The sequence below is a fragment of the Microcebus murinus genome, chromosome 8, assembly GCF_040939455.1.
Source record: "Microcebus murinus isolate Inina chromosome 8, M.murinus_Inina_mat1.0, whole genome shotgun sequence".
NCBI lineage: Eukaryota > Metazoa > Chordata > Mammalia > Primates > Cheirogaleidae > Microcebus > Microcebus murinus.
The window spans coordinates 14,029,238-14,046,315 of NC_134111.1; the positions used below are offsets into that span (position 1 = coordinate 14,029,238).

A 17,078-nucleotide genomic window follows, 5' to 3' on the forward strand; every position below is an offset into this window, starting at 1 on the left:
GTTTACATGGTTAAAGAGTATTGATTAGAATTGTTTTCCAAATTCTAAAAAATTAAACTAAACAAATTGTACACAAAAACAAACAAAAATACCAAGCAATGCTTTTGGAGTTCATAATTTCAGCTTTATAGATACCAACAGAGAGATATAGCTCAGACTGTATCTAAGTAAACTTAGTTTCTGCTGGCAAAGTCAATCACAATGTAAGAAATTATTTGGCTAACTAGCTAGATATATATTCAGATATATATCACCATAAAAGCAGGATGAATCTTAGACCAAAAGGAGAAAAAGCAGGATGTGGAAATTCAATCAAATATTACTGAATGTAAAGAAAAGAAATTGACCAGACATGGCAAATTCATGTTTTGAGAGCAGCCAATCATCTTTCCTTTCCCAGAGGGAATATTTCAAATGAATCACATTTTTTTCACACTGAGATTTAACTCAGCAGCCTGGAATTTTACCAGACCTGCTTTAGCTTCATTGATAATAATAACATATGTATAGCAATTTCATTTCCATCATTTGATGAAACAGATATCCCAGTTATCTCTTAACCAAAAAAGAAAAACAAAACAAAACAGAAAATATATAAAGTTGTGGCTGAAAAAAGAAAGATCACAAGCTCACAATCAACTAAAAATAATTTTAAATGTAGTACAGAACTGACACAACTGGCACAAAGGTAATGAATCCACAGAGGCCAAATACAAACTGAAAGCTGGAAACCTGAGAGGGAAACAAAGCATAAAAAGAATGTTTTGTCCAAATACTAATGACTTTGACCTGCTATGATGGCTCCCTCAGTGGACAGGGTATATGAAATGCATGGATTTCACACAATGGGTCTAAGGAGACCCTGAATAAATCTAGACCCCAAAATAGTTGTCTAGAGATAACAATAAATAAACATATTGCACAAAAGGGACTGACGAGAATGTTTTGTTTTTTCTTCCTGTCGTGAGTGAGTTAAAGAAATTAATCTTGGCTAAAATTTTGAGCCATAAGTCTATAGTTGGGTTTGTGGTCTCAATTCAATACTCACAATTAAAACCGAAACATAATACAAAAATACGAATAAAGTCTCAAAGAATTCCTACAGATAACATTCTGAGAAAGATAAGCTCACATATAAATAAATAGATAACACACAAGTAACAAATATCACCATGACTGAAGAGAGCCAGCAGAAATAACAGTCAACAGAAACAGACTGTCAAAAACTAGAGATATTTGTTGAATAACATGTAAAATATCAAATGACAATGCTGAATATACTTAAAGAAATAAACATTTGAAAATATCAGAAAAACAGTTAAAATATAGTTAAATATTTTTATAGAAAGAAATCCCAATGGAACTTCTAGTAATAAAAAAATTTTAAAAATTTAAGCAGTGGTAATACAAAAACAGATTAATCATATGTGAAGAGAGAATTATTGAACTGGATTATGGATACAAGGATGATACTGAATTAAACACAAAAAGAGAAAAAGAAAAGTTTATAAAATAAGAATGTTAATGTGAGATTTTAACACATTTTTAATATGAATTTCAAAAGGATGCAAAGTTAAGGCAATATTTTAATAAAAAAATTGATGATAATTTTCCAAAATTGATGGAAGGCACCAAAACACAAATTTAGAGAATTCAACACAATTAAAATACAATTAATAAAAATACTCATAACAGCACACATCTTGGAGAAACTATAGAACACCAAAGAAAAATACTTTTAAAAAAATGAAAGATTCAATGTTGCTTAGATGTCAGTCCTCCTTAGGTAATTTATAGATTCAATACAATTTACATAAAAAACTCTGCTATTTTTTAGAAATTGCAAATGATAATTCTAAAATTTACAAAGAAATGCAATGTACCCAGATGAGAAAAAACAACTTTGAAAAAGAACATAATGGAAGAACTTCTACAATCTAATTTCAAGTTATAAGGATGAATTTTATGCTGTGTCAATTATATCTCAATTTTAAACAAAGAATAAAAAAGGGGGAGGTAAGTATAGGTTTGTGGTTCTAATAGGCATCCTATAATTTAGTAAACCTTAATATGAAAATGTCTGTTACATGATCTCAATGGTAAATAAATCAAGTCTGTTAAAAAAATATATAGAAATGGCAATAAACACCTGAAAAGATGCTCAGTATTATTAGTCATTACTAAACTGCAAATGAAAATGAAATCAATACTTTATTCACCCATTAGAATGGTTTAAATTAAAAAGACTGATAATACTAAGAGTTGGTGATGATGGAGACAACCTGGAACTCTCCCATGTTGCTTTTGTTAAAATAAAATGGTGTATTTTGAAAAAGTACTTACTTTGGCAATTCCTTGTAAAACTAAATAGTTACCATTTATGCCTACAATTCTACTCTTAGATATTTACTAAAGAAATATGAACGTCCATGTCTACACAAAAATGTGTACACAAATGTTTATAGCAACTTTATTTATAATACTCAAAACTAGAAACAACACAAATGTTCAATAAATAAATGAACAACTTATTTTATATTTGTACTGTGAAACACTCAGCAATATAAATAAATAAACTAAAAAAATTTATTTAGAAGCAAAAATAAAAGAAAAAACAAGTCAATCCAAATGACTGGAAAAAAAGGGCAAAAAAAAAAAGACAAATAGTAGGCATATATAATGAAAACAGTAACATTTAAATGGATTGGTAATCATAATAAACATAAATGACATAATCTTCAATTAAAATATAGAAATTGGGCCAGGCGCAGTGGCTCATGCCTATAATCACAGCACTTTAGGTGGCCAAGTCAGGAGTCGCTTGAGTCCAGAAGTTTAAGACCAGCTCAGATAACATAGCAAGACCCCACCTCTACAAAATATTTTGAAGAATTAGCCAGGTATCGTGGTGCATGCCTATAGTACCAGCTATCAAGAGGCTAAGGCAGGAGGATCACTTGAGCCCAGGAGTTCAAGGCTGCAGTGAGCTATGACTTTGTGTCAGTACACCTCTGCCTGGGAGACAGAGACCCTGTCTCTAAAAAAAATAAATAAAATAAAATAAAATAAATAATTAGTTGAAAAATAAATATAATATTAATATCTCTCTTTTTTGATTAAAGGGCATACCTAAAACATGAGGACAAAATTTGAAAATAATAAGATAATAAGATTGAAAGGCTTAGAATAAGCACGTATTCATCAAAAGAATGCTAGTGCTATAAATTAATATAAAATCATCTTTAATTACAGAAAACTCTGTATTTATAGGGACTGAATAATAGTAGCCTTAAAATTTACTTGGTAAAAATTAATCTAATAAGGAGAAATTGACTAGTTTACAATTATAAGAGGATATTTTAACAAGCCTGTCTCAGAAAATAGAGCCAAAATAAATCATTAACTAAGTTTATGATGTGAACATCATAATGGACAAGTTTGATTAAAATGGACATGTACGTAGCACCAAAACTTTTAGGTACACATGAAAATTTAAAAAAATTTTCCCCTTTCTAAGTCATATGTCAACATATGTTTCAAAAGATTTCCGTCATACAGGTCAATTCTCTGAACATAATTCACTTATAATTAAAGTGAATAATAACAAAGTACCTAAAAATCTTTTATTTAATTTGGAATAAAATTAATAAAACCAGTTCAGAGGCATAGACTTATCCTAGAAATGAAGAAATACTTAAACTAAATGCTAATAAAAATAATATATATCAGTACTAGTGGGGAATACCTGAGGGAGAATCTCAATGAAAATTTATAATTCAAATGCTTATATTTGTAAGGAAAGATGTAAAAATTAATAAGCTAGACATTCAACTTAGTAGTTGAAGAAAAAATGGATTTAAAAAGTAGAAGAAAAATAATATTAATAACAGCAAGGATAGAAATTATTGAAATAGAAAACAAAGACAAATAGAGAAGAACAACCAATTCAGAAAGAAGATTGAAGGATAGAGGATGGAGGGGAGAAAAAAAGGGAAAACAAGAGCAAGAGCAATAAGGAAAGAGGGTGCATGAAACCGAGAGGGAGAGAGTGCCCTAGGAGAAGTAGAAAGGCATTAGTAAGACACAATAGGAATCAAAGTGGTACATTACTGTCACAAGTGAAATGATTAAACATATAATAAGAGGATATCATACACTGATCTTTGCAAATATTCTTGAAAAGCTATAAAAAATGGAAAAAAATTAAAAGTACTAAAAGTGACTCTAAAAGAAATGAAAATGTCTTGATAGTCCTTTACTGGTTAAATATGTTTAAACATTATTACATTTTTTTCTAATACTGAAAGCAATAGTCCTAGATGCCTTCAAAGTGTAGTTCTGATTTTTAATAAGTTTTTCCAGGCAATATAAAAAACAAGGATGTTACTCTCTAACCCATTTTATGAGTTTTAGCATGACCTAATTTGATACTGACACAAAATAATTAAATACAGTCTAAGAAAAAAATTGTAAGGTCTAATAAATCTTCAGGGTAAAAATGTTCTTTTATATGCTTAGAAAGTCAACTTTTAGTTTATAATTAAGCCACAGATATGCATATTTATCTAATTTAAATGAATTTTTTTCTACTTATATTTTTGCTTATTTATATCCTATGTCACCTTTTGTTTGTTAGATTGCCAGATCATTTACCTTGAGGCTTATCAAGTCCCAGTATCATGATTAGGGAATACAATGTGAAATTGTGAACTTCTAAATCTGAGGCCTAGAATTTTATTTCCCCATGGTTTATAGGCTAAACACCAAATTTCTCAGTTGCTATGAAAGATCATTGAATGTCTGTGCCCAGTCTTCCTTTCATTCTTATTTTCTATTATTCCTCTATGTGAGTCTTAATTATAGTCAATTATTTTGTTTTGTATTCTCTAAACACACTCTCCTTCCTGACACTGTGCATTTGTGTGATACTCTTTCCTTTCCCCTTACCTAATGAATGATTCTCATCACCCAGTTCATGTTCCACTAGCTCCATGAGGTGTATGATAACCTTCTGAGTCTTCTCTAAATTTTCATGATGTTTGTACAGCTCATTCAGTCCTTTATGTTTATTTATGAGTACAGTAAGTAGAGCTCTGAAAGCCCCGAGTGTTACACGAGAACCATTAAGGGAATAAAGTGTTCACCATATGCACATCTTTGTGTGGTAATGACTGACATATGATATATAATTTACCATTTAACCACTTTTACGTTCACAGTTCAGTAGCATCAAGTATATTCACAGTGTTGTGAAACAGATCTCCAGAACTTTTAATCTTGCAAACAAGAAACTGTATACTCATGAAACAACAACTCCCTCTTTTCTCTCTATTCCCAACCCCTGGCAGCCACCATTCTACTCTCTGTCTCCATGAACTTGAGCACTCTAGATACTTCACATAAACAGAATTGGAATCACACAGGTATTTGTTCCACTGTGTCTGGCTCCCTTCATGTAGAACAATGTTCTCAAGTTTCATCAATGCTATAACACATGATAGGATTTAACTATACACATTCTGATATATCTAAAATTTCCATTTCTTAGGATGATCACTTAGACATTTTTATCTTTTGCACTAATCTTTATTTGCTGTTATGTTGGAGAAGCACAAGTCACAAAATATTTTTATTAATCTTCTGAACATAACCGACAACAAGAACAGAATATAACGAAGGTATGGTGTATTGTAGATGTTTGAAGTAATAAGTGAATGGTCGTGATTTGCACCTAATTATATTTTACTCACATGTTAGGTGGCTTTTTATGCACCTCCCTGTCAGTGTGCACCACTAAAATGTATGTCCCAGTCAAAATTACCAGTTATTTCAAGTCACAGATCTCTAGGTTCACTTATGAATAATGGAAAATATTATATGTGTAAATCCATGAACACTAAGAATATACTTCATTTCTAAACTAAAATAGTTCAAGGTCTCCTTCTTTCTTTCATTATATTACTCTTATAATGAGCTGTCCAGTGATGTGTATAAACTAGGTACTCAACGAACATCTACATGAAATCGATTTTCCTGCTGTGAAAATGATGTTGAACCTGCTATATAAGTTATTGCAATGAAGAGTAAATGTCTTGCAGAGAGCACAGGAGAAATAATAATCATGCATATTGGTCTTTTTTCAATTTCTAAGCCTGTGTCAGTCCTCCTTCAGGCTGTAGTACTTGCTGTTCTTTTTGTGGAGAATACTCTGCCTTAAGATATTTGTTTGACTGACTTCCTTTTGTTATTTAGGTATCAGCTTAAATATCACCTCATCATACCTGCTTTACTCAGCCACTCAATCTCATAACATTGACTCTTCTTCCAGTTACCTTTAATCTATCAAATTTTTGTTTTCCATTTAAGACTTATTACCATATAAAACTATGTTTTCCATTTATTTGTTTACCATCTGTTTCCCTTCTCAGGAAGGTAAACTCCACACAAATAAAACCCTTTTTTGTTTTGTTCTTGCCCTATTTCTAATACAACACTCCAACTAGATGTTCAATAAATAGTTGCTAAATTAATAAGTGACTGATATATGTAATATGAATTATGCTGCTATATTTTAAAGGATAATAAAAAAGAAACTATGATATAATGAAGAATATAATTATATATGTGTATATACAAACACACACACAAAATACACATATATCTGTGTGGATGGATGGATAGACATGTAGATAAATTCAGCATTTCTACTATTTACCTTTCCAAAAATGCTTAATCTTTTGGAGTCAATGTATGGCTGTTTTAGTAAAAACCTGCAATGAAAAAGAAAAAAAAATATAGTTATATCTTCTGAGTCAAATGTTTATGTAAATTTATACTTACACATACACATAAATACACAAAAGTCAATGACTAGTGATGCTTTATTGACAGTGTGTGACTCTATTTAGGTGGAAGGGTTGTATATTCCAAAATTTTGCTATGCAATGTGATGGTCCAGTAGTCTGGCATCACCTGGGAGCTTGTTATAAATGTGGAATTTGGGCTCCTTTCTAGGCCTACTGAATCAGCATCTACATTTTAACAATATTCTATCTAATTTCTATGTACTGCTGTAAGGAACCTACTAGCTTTCTTAGGTCACACTTTCATGCCAGTGTGGTGATGTTATCTGTGAAATTGAAAGAATTATAATTAACTGGGGAAATAACAGACATTGTGGATTATTGTGAACAATTAATATAGTGGTATAATTAATCTCTTCCATTTTCATGAATCAAAAGCAAGTTCTAATTCCAGAGGGAAAATGTGGAATTTTTTTTATTATAGCACTAAAGGTGACAGGTACTTAAAAAAATGCCATAGGCTCCATAGCTAACCTATAAAATTGCCCAATCACTAAAATAGAAACAGCTAAATTAGGGTTAGTAGTATTATATGGAATATACCTAGATACTATCATTATAGAAAAAAAGTAGAAAACTGTGCACCCACTTACTTCACAGCTGCTATTTGATCCTTTACTTCTACTGAACCTAACCTTCGATGAATCTCCTGTAAAATTTTCAGACCCTGGAAGCCACTTCCTCTGCCATCAAATCTTGCTACAATGACATTATCTGTGTCGACAAGTACGGAATCCCAGTCAATACGGAATTTGTCATTAACCAACTGGCCTCCTGGTTCTTCATCCCTGCAAATACCAACATATTAAACCAAAACAAGAGCAATTGAAAATCTGTTAAAAGTTCTACCTTTCATACTTCCTAGTTAACAAAAGTTATGGAAAAGGCCTATGTTGGCTATAAAAATTTGATGATAAACTTGAAGGTAAAAATACAATTTTCCTTTATAAAATTTTAATGGAAAAGAGTTCTGAATAGAATGAAAATTATGACTTAGAAATAAACAGTAGGGATTAGTTTAACTCACTTTTTTTCAAAGAGAAAAATAAAGAATAATAAATGATGCTTTCCATAGGTATTTCTAAATAATGATTGTCAAATTGACACATCTATCTTTTTTGGATTTCTTCCAGACAGTGTAGTTTAGAAATGTCTTGCAGATGGCTTATAATGGTTAAAGGGTCTGAGAGAGAGCAGAATCAATTACAGAAACTTGACTATAATTTAATAGGAAATATATAGCCCTAAAGACTATTTGACTCAAAAAGAAATACTGTATTAATATTTTCTGAATTGTTTTGTTTATTTGTTTGTTTTGGGGATGGAATTCTCACTGAGGAGAATTTAAGAAAACAGTGAGAAAAATTATTTTTCATCACTAAAGTTGACAGTAAGGAAAGGAAGTAGAGACATGTATGTTTGAAAAATTTGAAAGCTAGAAAAGTAAAGAAGGGAACACAAATTCAAAGCATGAACATTCTCTCCAGAGGGAAAAAGTGGTATAATTTTAAAATGTCAGTTCAAAATGGTATTTATTATTATATTTTCTAGAATAGAGAAAAAATTATAAAGCAGACTGTCATAAAATCACACAGATTTTTGGTCCAAACTTAGGGGTAATTCAAACAGCAGTTGTGCATGTGTTAGATTTGAGGATCATTCGAACATTCAACTTTGAAAGGATCTATGTTGTTAGTTGGGCAACATGCCAGAAATCCCCATCCTACTCACTTTCTTCAAGGTAAGACTCCAAGATCTCCTACCTTCAAGTTTATGAAGCTCCAATACACAAATGAATCCTCATTAACAAGCTTTTAAGTTATCAGATTTACTAAAGCAAATAACCTCTCTCAGCAACAAAAGGAACTAAGCAGGCATAGGGGTTGTGTAGCACCAGTAAGTAAGTTAGGTCAAGGAGAAAGAGAATAGGGCAAAACACCAAGCAACTAAAATTTACTGAACGATGTTATGGGCTGAACTGTGTTCCCCCAAATTTATATGTTGAATCTCTAATCCTTAGTACCTTAGACTGGGACTATATTTGGAGATTGGACCATTAAAGAAGTAATTGAGTTAAAATGAGGCCCTTAGGGTGGGTCCTAATCCAATCTGACGGGTGTCCTTATAAGAATAAGAAATTTGAAAGCACAAAAGACCCCAGAGATGCAACTACACCACAGGGGGACTACATATGAAGAGGCAGAAAGCGGGTGGCCATCTGCAAGCCAAGGAAAGAGGCTCCAGAAAAAATCCTGCTGACATCTTGATCTTGAGCTTCCAATTTCCATAACTTTGAGAAAAATTAATTTCTGTTGTTCAAGATACCCAGTGAGTAGTATTTAGTTACGAAAGCCCTAGCAAATGAACACAAATGCCTTCTGTGGTCTAAGCACTTAAGATCTATTATCTCATATAGATCTTTTTGGGAGAAACTTGCCTGTGACATGGCTTATTACATGTATTATAAATAAAAAACAACTATAAAGAAACTGCCATAGAAGTTAATCATGACTACTTTCCATTGTTTCCTAAATCACACATTTAACCATGATCTTGTGACTAAAATATAAATCTAAATCTATCTTTTCCTTCTATGGTGTTTGCAACCTAGCCTTTTTTTTTCTTTTCTTTTATACCTTATTTTAAAATTTATTTTAGTTTTATAACCTTAACTCTTGATTAGATAATTAGGAATTAGTTACTACACCTATCCAACTGCTCTAACCTAGAATTGTAATTGCTTCATTCGGAAGAAAGTCTGGGATTGCTGTTTTTTTTTTTTTTTTTCCAGTTCCTCAGGTGGTGACTGATGTAGCTTGTTTAACATTTGAGAACTAACATGAATCAATATGCCTAGCACAATTTCTGGCATATGTAGGATACAGCCAATGCTTGAAACTAGACCTTTTTAGGTAAATAGGTTCATGTGAGTTTTAAAATAGACCTTAAAAATACTTTATTTTACATAAAAACGCCATATTTTAAAGCTTGGGGATTTATTGCAAATATTATGGTTCCCAGAGCACAAGATATCAAAGATTAACTTCATGTTTTAATACTAAGCTGAGTAAAAATACTGAGTTTGAGTCTCAAGGGCACACTGAACACAGATAGGCAAGATACTGAAACTCTAAGACTCAATTTCCTTATGAATAATAATGGTAAAATACTATCCTGTCTCCCTCAAAGAGATTTTGTAAGCATTAAGTGGCATAATGCATCTGAAGATACTTTATGAGATGTAATGAGCAAAACTATAATTAGATTTATGGAACAATAAAAATTTTTACTATTTTATTCAAAGCCAATTTCACTTCTGTTGAGCATACTTTTTTATAGTTACCATTCAAAATAGAAAACTATATAAAGATTTTGGCTAGTCTTGCAGAAATTACACTGGGCAATATCTAAGGATAAAGTGCAACTGTCATGTTGCATAAGCTAGTATGTCATAGGTACTCCCATTTCCTAGATGGACCAATGATATCTAAAATCTTATAAGAATATAAAAAAGTGTAATCAACAGACCCTTGAGTGATTGCCAGGCAGCTGTTAGCTTTTAAGGCAGGATTGTACCATTTTAAACTCTGGCAATATAAATGGTAAAATGTTTTGTTTGTTTGAAAGATACAATTTTCCAATTTACATATGACCTATTTCATTGTTCACAACTATTTTAGGAGTTCACAGCTAAGTTAAGTTTAGCTAAAATGTAAATAAGTCAGGCATTTTACGGCAGGCAAATACATTATTTTAGAATATAGTTTAAAATAAGGCACATTTTCAAATTCGTGATTAGTAAAAAGCGATGGATTTTTTAAAACAAAACTTTCAGTCCCTTACTCATGATTGCAGCTGCCCGTGTGTGTGGGGTGCACGAATACAATTTCACTCTTTTTTATCCTCTCTAAATTGCTATTTTAAATTTCAACCTTGTTTTTCCAAAGTTTTAATGTTAAAACACACAGCAGTATCAATATATTATGAACCAATGATTTTGAATACATTTCTGTGTCTAATTAGGTATTGTTTCTTCTTTTTTGGTGTGAGATTTATCATATCTATTTCAAGATGAATTTAAAAGGACATAGATTATGATGCTAAGCATTGTCCTTATAAGGAACATGCTAGGTAGGCACTTGCAAGAAAATGGTAGAAATTAATTGATCACAAATGTTGACCAGAAAAATACTATACTTGTTTTGTAAATAAAGCCCAGAAAATAGTATTTGTTCAGTGAGGTATAAGAGATGACCACAGGAAATGTACTACAGACAAAATTATCCACCATATTATCAATGGGAGTTGACTTATGTGCACATGGACTATGCAGAATCAGTAAGCTCCAATTGATTTGGTTCCTTTTTGGTGTTTTTTTTTTTTCTGAATGTCTTCCTTATTTTCCTTCTATACTATTTTGCTTTTTTATCTCAGTGTCAGAAATCTCTGGGGACCCATAGTAAGGAGAGGGTGTTTCAAGGTTGAGTGTGGGGACATACAACTTTGTTGAAATTTGTGGTGAAAAGAGCAATTCCATCTGTTTTAAGCAGTGGAAAGTTTACAGCTATGTGAAACTTGTGTATTTCCTAACATAAGCGGCAGAACCAAATTAAGACTGTAAACTTTTCTTAGAAGTTAAGGTCTTTAAGGAAAGTATCCTCATCTATTTCAAGACTTTCAAAACTGAAAGTATGGATGAAAAGTTCCTAATATGAGCATAAAATAAAATATAGAAAAAAAAATAAAACAAGCAATATCCAATAGATCTTTAAAATGACAGAACTAGGCATCTATTTATAGCAATATAATTTATTTTAAAACTGAATTAAAGTCAAGGGATTTGTTCAAACTACATGTGTGATCATGTTCACAAAGTGCCACTTAAATTGATGAAAAGAGGGTTGAATTTATACTTAAAAGACAGAGGTTTTGAATATTGGCTTTGTTACCAATCTGCTGAGTTACCTTGAGCAATTATATGCTTTTTACATTTTTATTCATTGTTTTCATTATCAAGGAATATTTGGTAAATGTTAAGATCACAAATTATCAGTACAGTTCATTTTTAAAAGCTCTTTGCCTTATTAGTAAAGCTTTGATTACAATAAATGCAAGGAAGAATATTTTCTTATGAGAGCACTTTCCATGACTGGTCTATTGACTAGCAGAATTTTAAAACTGCCTTACGTCAGCTGAATATCTGTGTTGATGGGGCAGTGAAAAAGGGGGATACAGAGAGAATTTTGTATAGTCATCTCAGGTCTTTCCTCTTTTTAGGCCTTGATTATGTTGACTCTGGTCAAGAGCAAGAATCATTGAGCACCAGGTGTAATTTTGTTGTATGTATTATGTGCTCAAAGAGTGTGTGAAAAGAAAAGGAAAGAACAACATGGAAATTAAGGTAATGGAAAGGAAACTGATTCTGCAAAGAGCCATATTGTGTTGCATTCTTAAGGAAAATCTATTGTCAATGCTTCTGATTTTGTTCTTCATGAAAGAATTCATTTCAGACAGAACATGAGATTGACATAGGATAGTAGGTTTAAACAGTATTTGTCTTGCCTTAATCTGACATTTACCTAATAGAGATTTATAATCAGTGATGTTTTAGTTGCAAATATGCATATCTATAATAAAGTTTGTCCTCTTTCAAGCAATATATAAAAATAGACACCTGCAACAGTTAAGTACCTCTTGGACCAATTCTTTCTATTTCTCTATTATCTTTAGATTTCTTCTCATGGATAGACTGTCCTACAATAAGAATGGCTGAATGAATTTTCCCATATATTGTATTTGCTTCATCATGTAAGGAATAAAATTATTTTTTCATGTAAAAGAACTGTTTCTTGTCCACATTTCCATCTTCTTTCATTAGGGATGTTATTAATATAATCTTAAAATTTATGATCCATAGTTTATTTGCAATGTAATTTTTTGCTGAATTACTCTTTTTATGGGTCATAACCAGGGAAGTGTTTGATAAGATCAAGGATGTTCATGCCACTACACAGACCCTATCTTTCAGTTCCTAAGATTTTGTTCCTAGTGGTGATTATAATGAGGCCAACCTGATAATACATAAAAATTTAGGTTTATTAATTTACTTTTCAAACTACATTAATTTCCCATGACTTGTACTCATCTATTTGCATTCACAGACCTTGTCCAAAGCTTTACAAAAATTGCCTACATTAATAAGCTAAACCTTATAGGGAGGTGAGAGTGTCCCTATGGAAAGAGTATAGGTGATAATGGTGATCAAACCAAACTGAGTTGAGCCCAGGTCCAGTGACTTTAGAAAAGTGAATTTCCTATGGCTAGGTTTGCTTATTGTTTAGTATGGAGGATGATAATAACCCATACCTAATAGAGTTATGGCAAGGATTAAATGAGATTTTATGTTATTTTATTGCTTAGTAAAGTATCTGGTCCATGGGAGATGTTCAATATTATTAACCTAGTTCTGGCCAAGGCTTTGGCACTTGACTTTTCACTTTCCTTTTCCTCTTATAGAAGCTGAGCTAACCAAATCTGATTATTCCTAGACAACTCTGCATTGATACATCCTGCACCCTCATTCAAGAACACGGTTTCTCATGGAAGGTGGATTTATGTCGGCAAAAGTGTTCTTGACCTCTATTCTGTCTATCTGCACAAATGCATATAACTTTAAAATCTCTTTTTATGTATAAACTATTAAGTAATTCTATCTCTAATAGTTTATATGCCACATATCCAAGTTTTTGCTGATTTGAATTATAGTTGTTTAGTAGTAACCTTATGTTTATACAATCTTTTGTACATGTATATGATGGTCAGCATGCCTCTGTTGAATGAGCGTCTGCCGCTTTTGCCATTCTGTTGCTCATGTGCAAAAGGTATCTTATAAGCTTCTTGAGAATTGAACAAATCACATAAATTTGTTTTTAAATTGCTAAAATCCAGACTGCCTCCGAATTCAATTGTAGTGGATCTTAAAGAAAAAATTCTTATGTATTTCCACTTATTCTTATGTGAGTCAATCAGTACATTTTAGAGACAGTAACATTGTTGTCTTTGACCTCAAATAAACCAAAAATATATATACTTAATATTTTTCCTTGATTATAATTTTAGTATTTTTTAAAAAACATGTTTTTTAAAAGAACATATATTTGATGTTTTATTTTTTCCCCTGATCTTCAAATTTTGAAAACTATTTTGCATTAATAAAACTGAAACTTTTTTCCATCTATCCCTTAGTCCTCCTCCTACTTCTCCTTTTTTTTCTTCTTTTATTTTTAATAGAATAGCTTTCCTCATATCATGATCAATTATTGTCTAACAAAGGCACTCTTCCTTGTCTAGATGGGAATCTGATCCTATTTTGCTGTTTCTCTTGAAGGAAAACCAGTGATTATCTTGTTAGCCTGATGCAAAAACTGCATAACGACTGTCATGAGAGTAATGAAAAAGCACAATCCAGTTCTTGAAATCAAGTTCTTTATATTGTAGCAAGAGGCAAAAAAAAATGCAAAGCTTATCAGTACACAAGTTGAAATACTGAACAGCATGGATATTAATGAGCCAGCTCTAAAACTCAGAAATGGACTGTTAGTATTATCCACACAAAATTAACCTCAGGATAAACATCTTAGACAGCACATGAAAATATCGGAACAGAACCAATAGAAAAGGACGTCAGGGATATTCCAGAGATAAATTGTGCAATAAAATGGAAGGAAGCTCCAATCTTCTAATCATTTTTTCTGTTAAAGTCTTACTACATTAATTCTTATCCTTTGGCCAATTTCCGTTTGAGATAATTTCTAATGGAGTGGATGAGAAAAGGAAAGCAGAAAGGAAAAAGGGTTTGATGATCTTTTCTTTCAGTTGCTAGGAATAGCTACAGTAGTTGAGTCCATGACTTTGTAGACCCTAGGGACAGAGCTCTCAGTTGTCATCAAAGAGTCTAACACACAGGAATGTAGTGATTTTGGAAGCTGCTAGAGTAGCCACAACTCGCCTTAAAGAAAAGTACTTCTGTTCATTTTTAGCTTTATCTTAAGGTTCTAACATATTGCTTAGACTTTTTCTCTTTAATTGTGAGAAAGTGTGTCTCCGATTACCTCCAAACAGTAATGTCTTGGGAAGAGCTGTGCATGCACCACAGTGACATCTACATGAAACTGACATCATCTTCCTCTTTTTAATCACATATGAAATATATCATACTAAAGAAACATATAGCACAAAACATATTGGGTCTTGGGAATTAAAAGTGTTAAAAGTGATATGTATGCCTATATATTAATTTCTAAGTTATATATCTTAATTTATATGGATACTCAAAAAAATGTCCCTCTATATAACATGCAGTTTATAAGACACTTTCTATTCTTTTAAAACTTTTTTTCCCCACATTATTATGATTACAACTGGACAGATATTACAATCTCTATCTTACAGACAAGAATCGGAAGTCATAGGCTACATGCCACATGTCAAACATCTATTGTCACCTTGAACTCTTGGGCTCAAGCTATCCTCCTACCTCAGGCTCTCAAGTAGCTAGGACTACAGGTACATGCTACCATGTCCAGCTAATTTTTTTAAAAAAAGTTTGTAGTTATGGTGCCTTGCTATGTTGCTCAGGCTGGTCTAGAGTGTTTGGCCTCAAATAATCCTTATGCTTCAGCTTTCCAAAGTGCTGGGATTATAGGCATGAGCCACTGTGCCTTGCCTACTTTTTTTCTAACAATAGAAACCTTTAGCTAAATTCCAGAAATCAATTTATCAACTGGAAATTGTGGCTATATACACATAGGAAAATTTTAATGTTAGCTCTTTACTGTTGTTAATTAAATTAAAAAATAATATTTATAGTGCTAATTCTGGGCAGGTATTATTAGCAGACCCATTTTACAATTTAATAAACTGAGACATAGAGAGGTAAAGAAAGTACATACCATAGGTAAATAAATAACTATAGCTCTTTGAGAGAACACAATTGTAAGTGTTGACCTCAATAAAAAATATTCAGTAAATATCTTTGGCATATAAGCAATTATATTCTCAAAGCAAAAGAAAATTGGAATTTTTAACCAAATTAAGTTTATGAATTTAAGGTGCTGAAAATCTCTTTTATTTATTTACTAAGTTCTAATTCGGTGCCCTTTCCCAAATAAACACTATCTTTTTATCCCTAGAATTTTTTAGGGAAAAGTATTAAAAGCCTGAAATGTAAATTCCTGCTAAGTTTTCATTTCTTAGTAAATGTTCTGTGTTAACAGAAAAAAAGACCTAAATTAGTATGTGTGTATGTGGGAGTATAAATACATACACAACTTAAAAGACTCACCAAAGAGAAGATTATAATTTATGAATTACATACACATTTATTAAAATTTGAATTTTTCCCTATAGTACTTTCTTAGAACATCAATTTTGAGTTGGTTCAACTTTAAAAAGTGGTAAAAAATTAATGCTGACATTTCAGACACATTACCTACGGATTGTGAAAGAACAAAGTTAAATATGTTCAAGAAAAAAATAAAAAGAAATGATCACTTTCTCCTCTTCCATTACCTAGAATGAATGGCACTGCCTTTTCTCCTTGTAATTATTTTCTGTGTATTACAGTGTGGGTATAATTTCCATCCATTTAAATGAGGAAGATTTAAAAAAATGAGAAACTTAATATTTAAGCTTTGAAACTCATTACATGGCAAAGTAATAATAATCACTCTTTGAGACAAATACTTTGAGACAAATACTGATATGGAGGAGTTATCTTTCTCGTCCATATCAGACAATATACACACTACTTTTCCAGGAAAGTGGATATGTATTTGGCATGAATAAATAGATGATCAGAAAATGTTAGAGGTTTTTTGAATATATTTGTCTTTACCCTTGGGAAGTAAAACAAACTCACCTCTGACAATCTGATCTGTTCAAAAGTCTAGGAATCCATGATATAAATAAAGTATAAAGACTTCTCATAAAGTGAACATTTTGGTTAGAATTCAGAATTTTATGAAATAATCTGGGTTGAGAATTCTCATATAGAATGAACTCAGCCATGATTTCTATAATTTAGATTTTGTACTGCAGCATTAACATGGTGCATGTGGAAAATGTTATATTCCAGAGGCCATTATAAACTTTTAAGTGGGAAGAACAAAAAGGTCACAAGAATTTGGCTGTAAAGAAGCCTCTTCTGACTCAGAC

General features: G+C 31.6%; 1 protein-coding gene across 1 annotated transcript in view; it reads right to left on the reverse strand.

The window, feature by feature from the left end:
* Positions 1-17,078, reverse strand: part of DPP10 (dipeptidyl peptidase like 10) — a 641,699-nt gene that overhangs the window by 19,439 nt on the left and 605,182 nt on the right. The window contains exons 20-21 of the mRNA XM_020288521.2: positions 7,457-7,651; positions 6,716-6,770 (exon numbers count right to left, since the gene is read on the reverse strand). Coding sequence (XP_020144110.2) covers positions 6,716-6,770; positions 7,457-7,651 — 250 coding nt within the window. The remainder of the gene's footprint in view (positions 1-6,715; positions 6,771-7,456; positions 7,652-17,078) is intronic.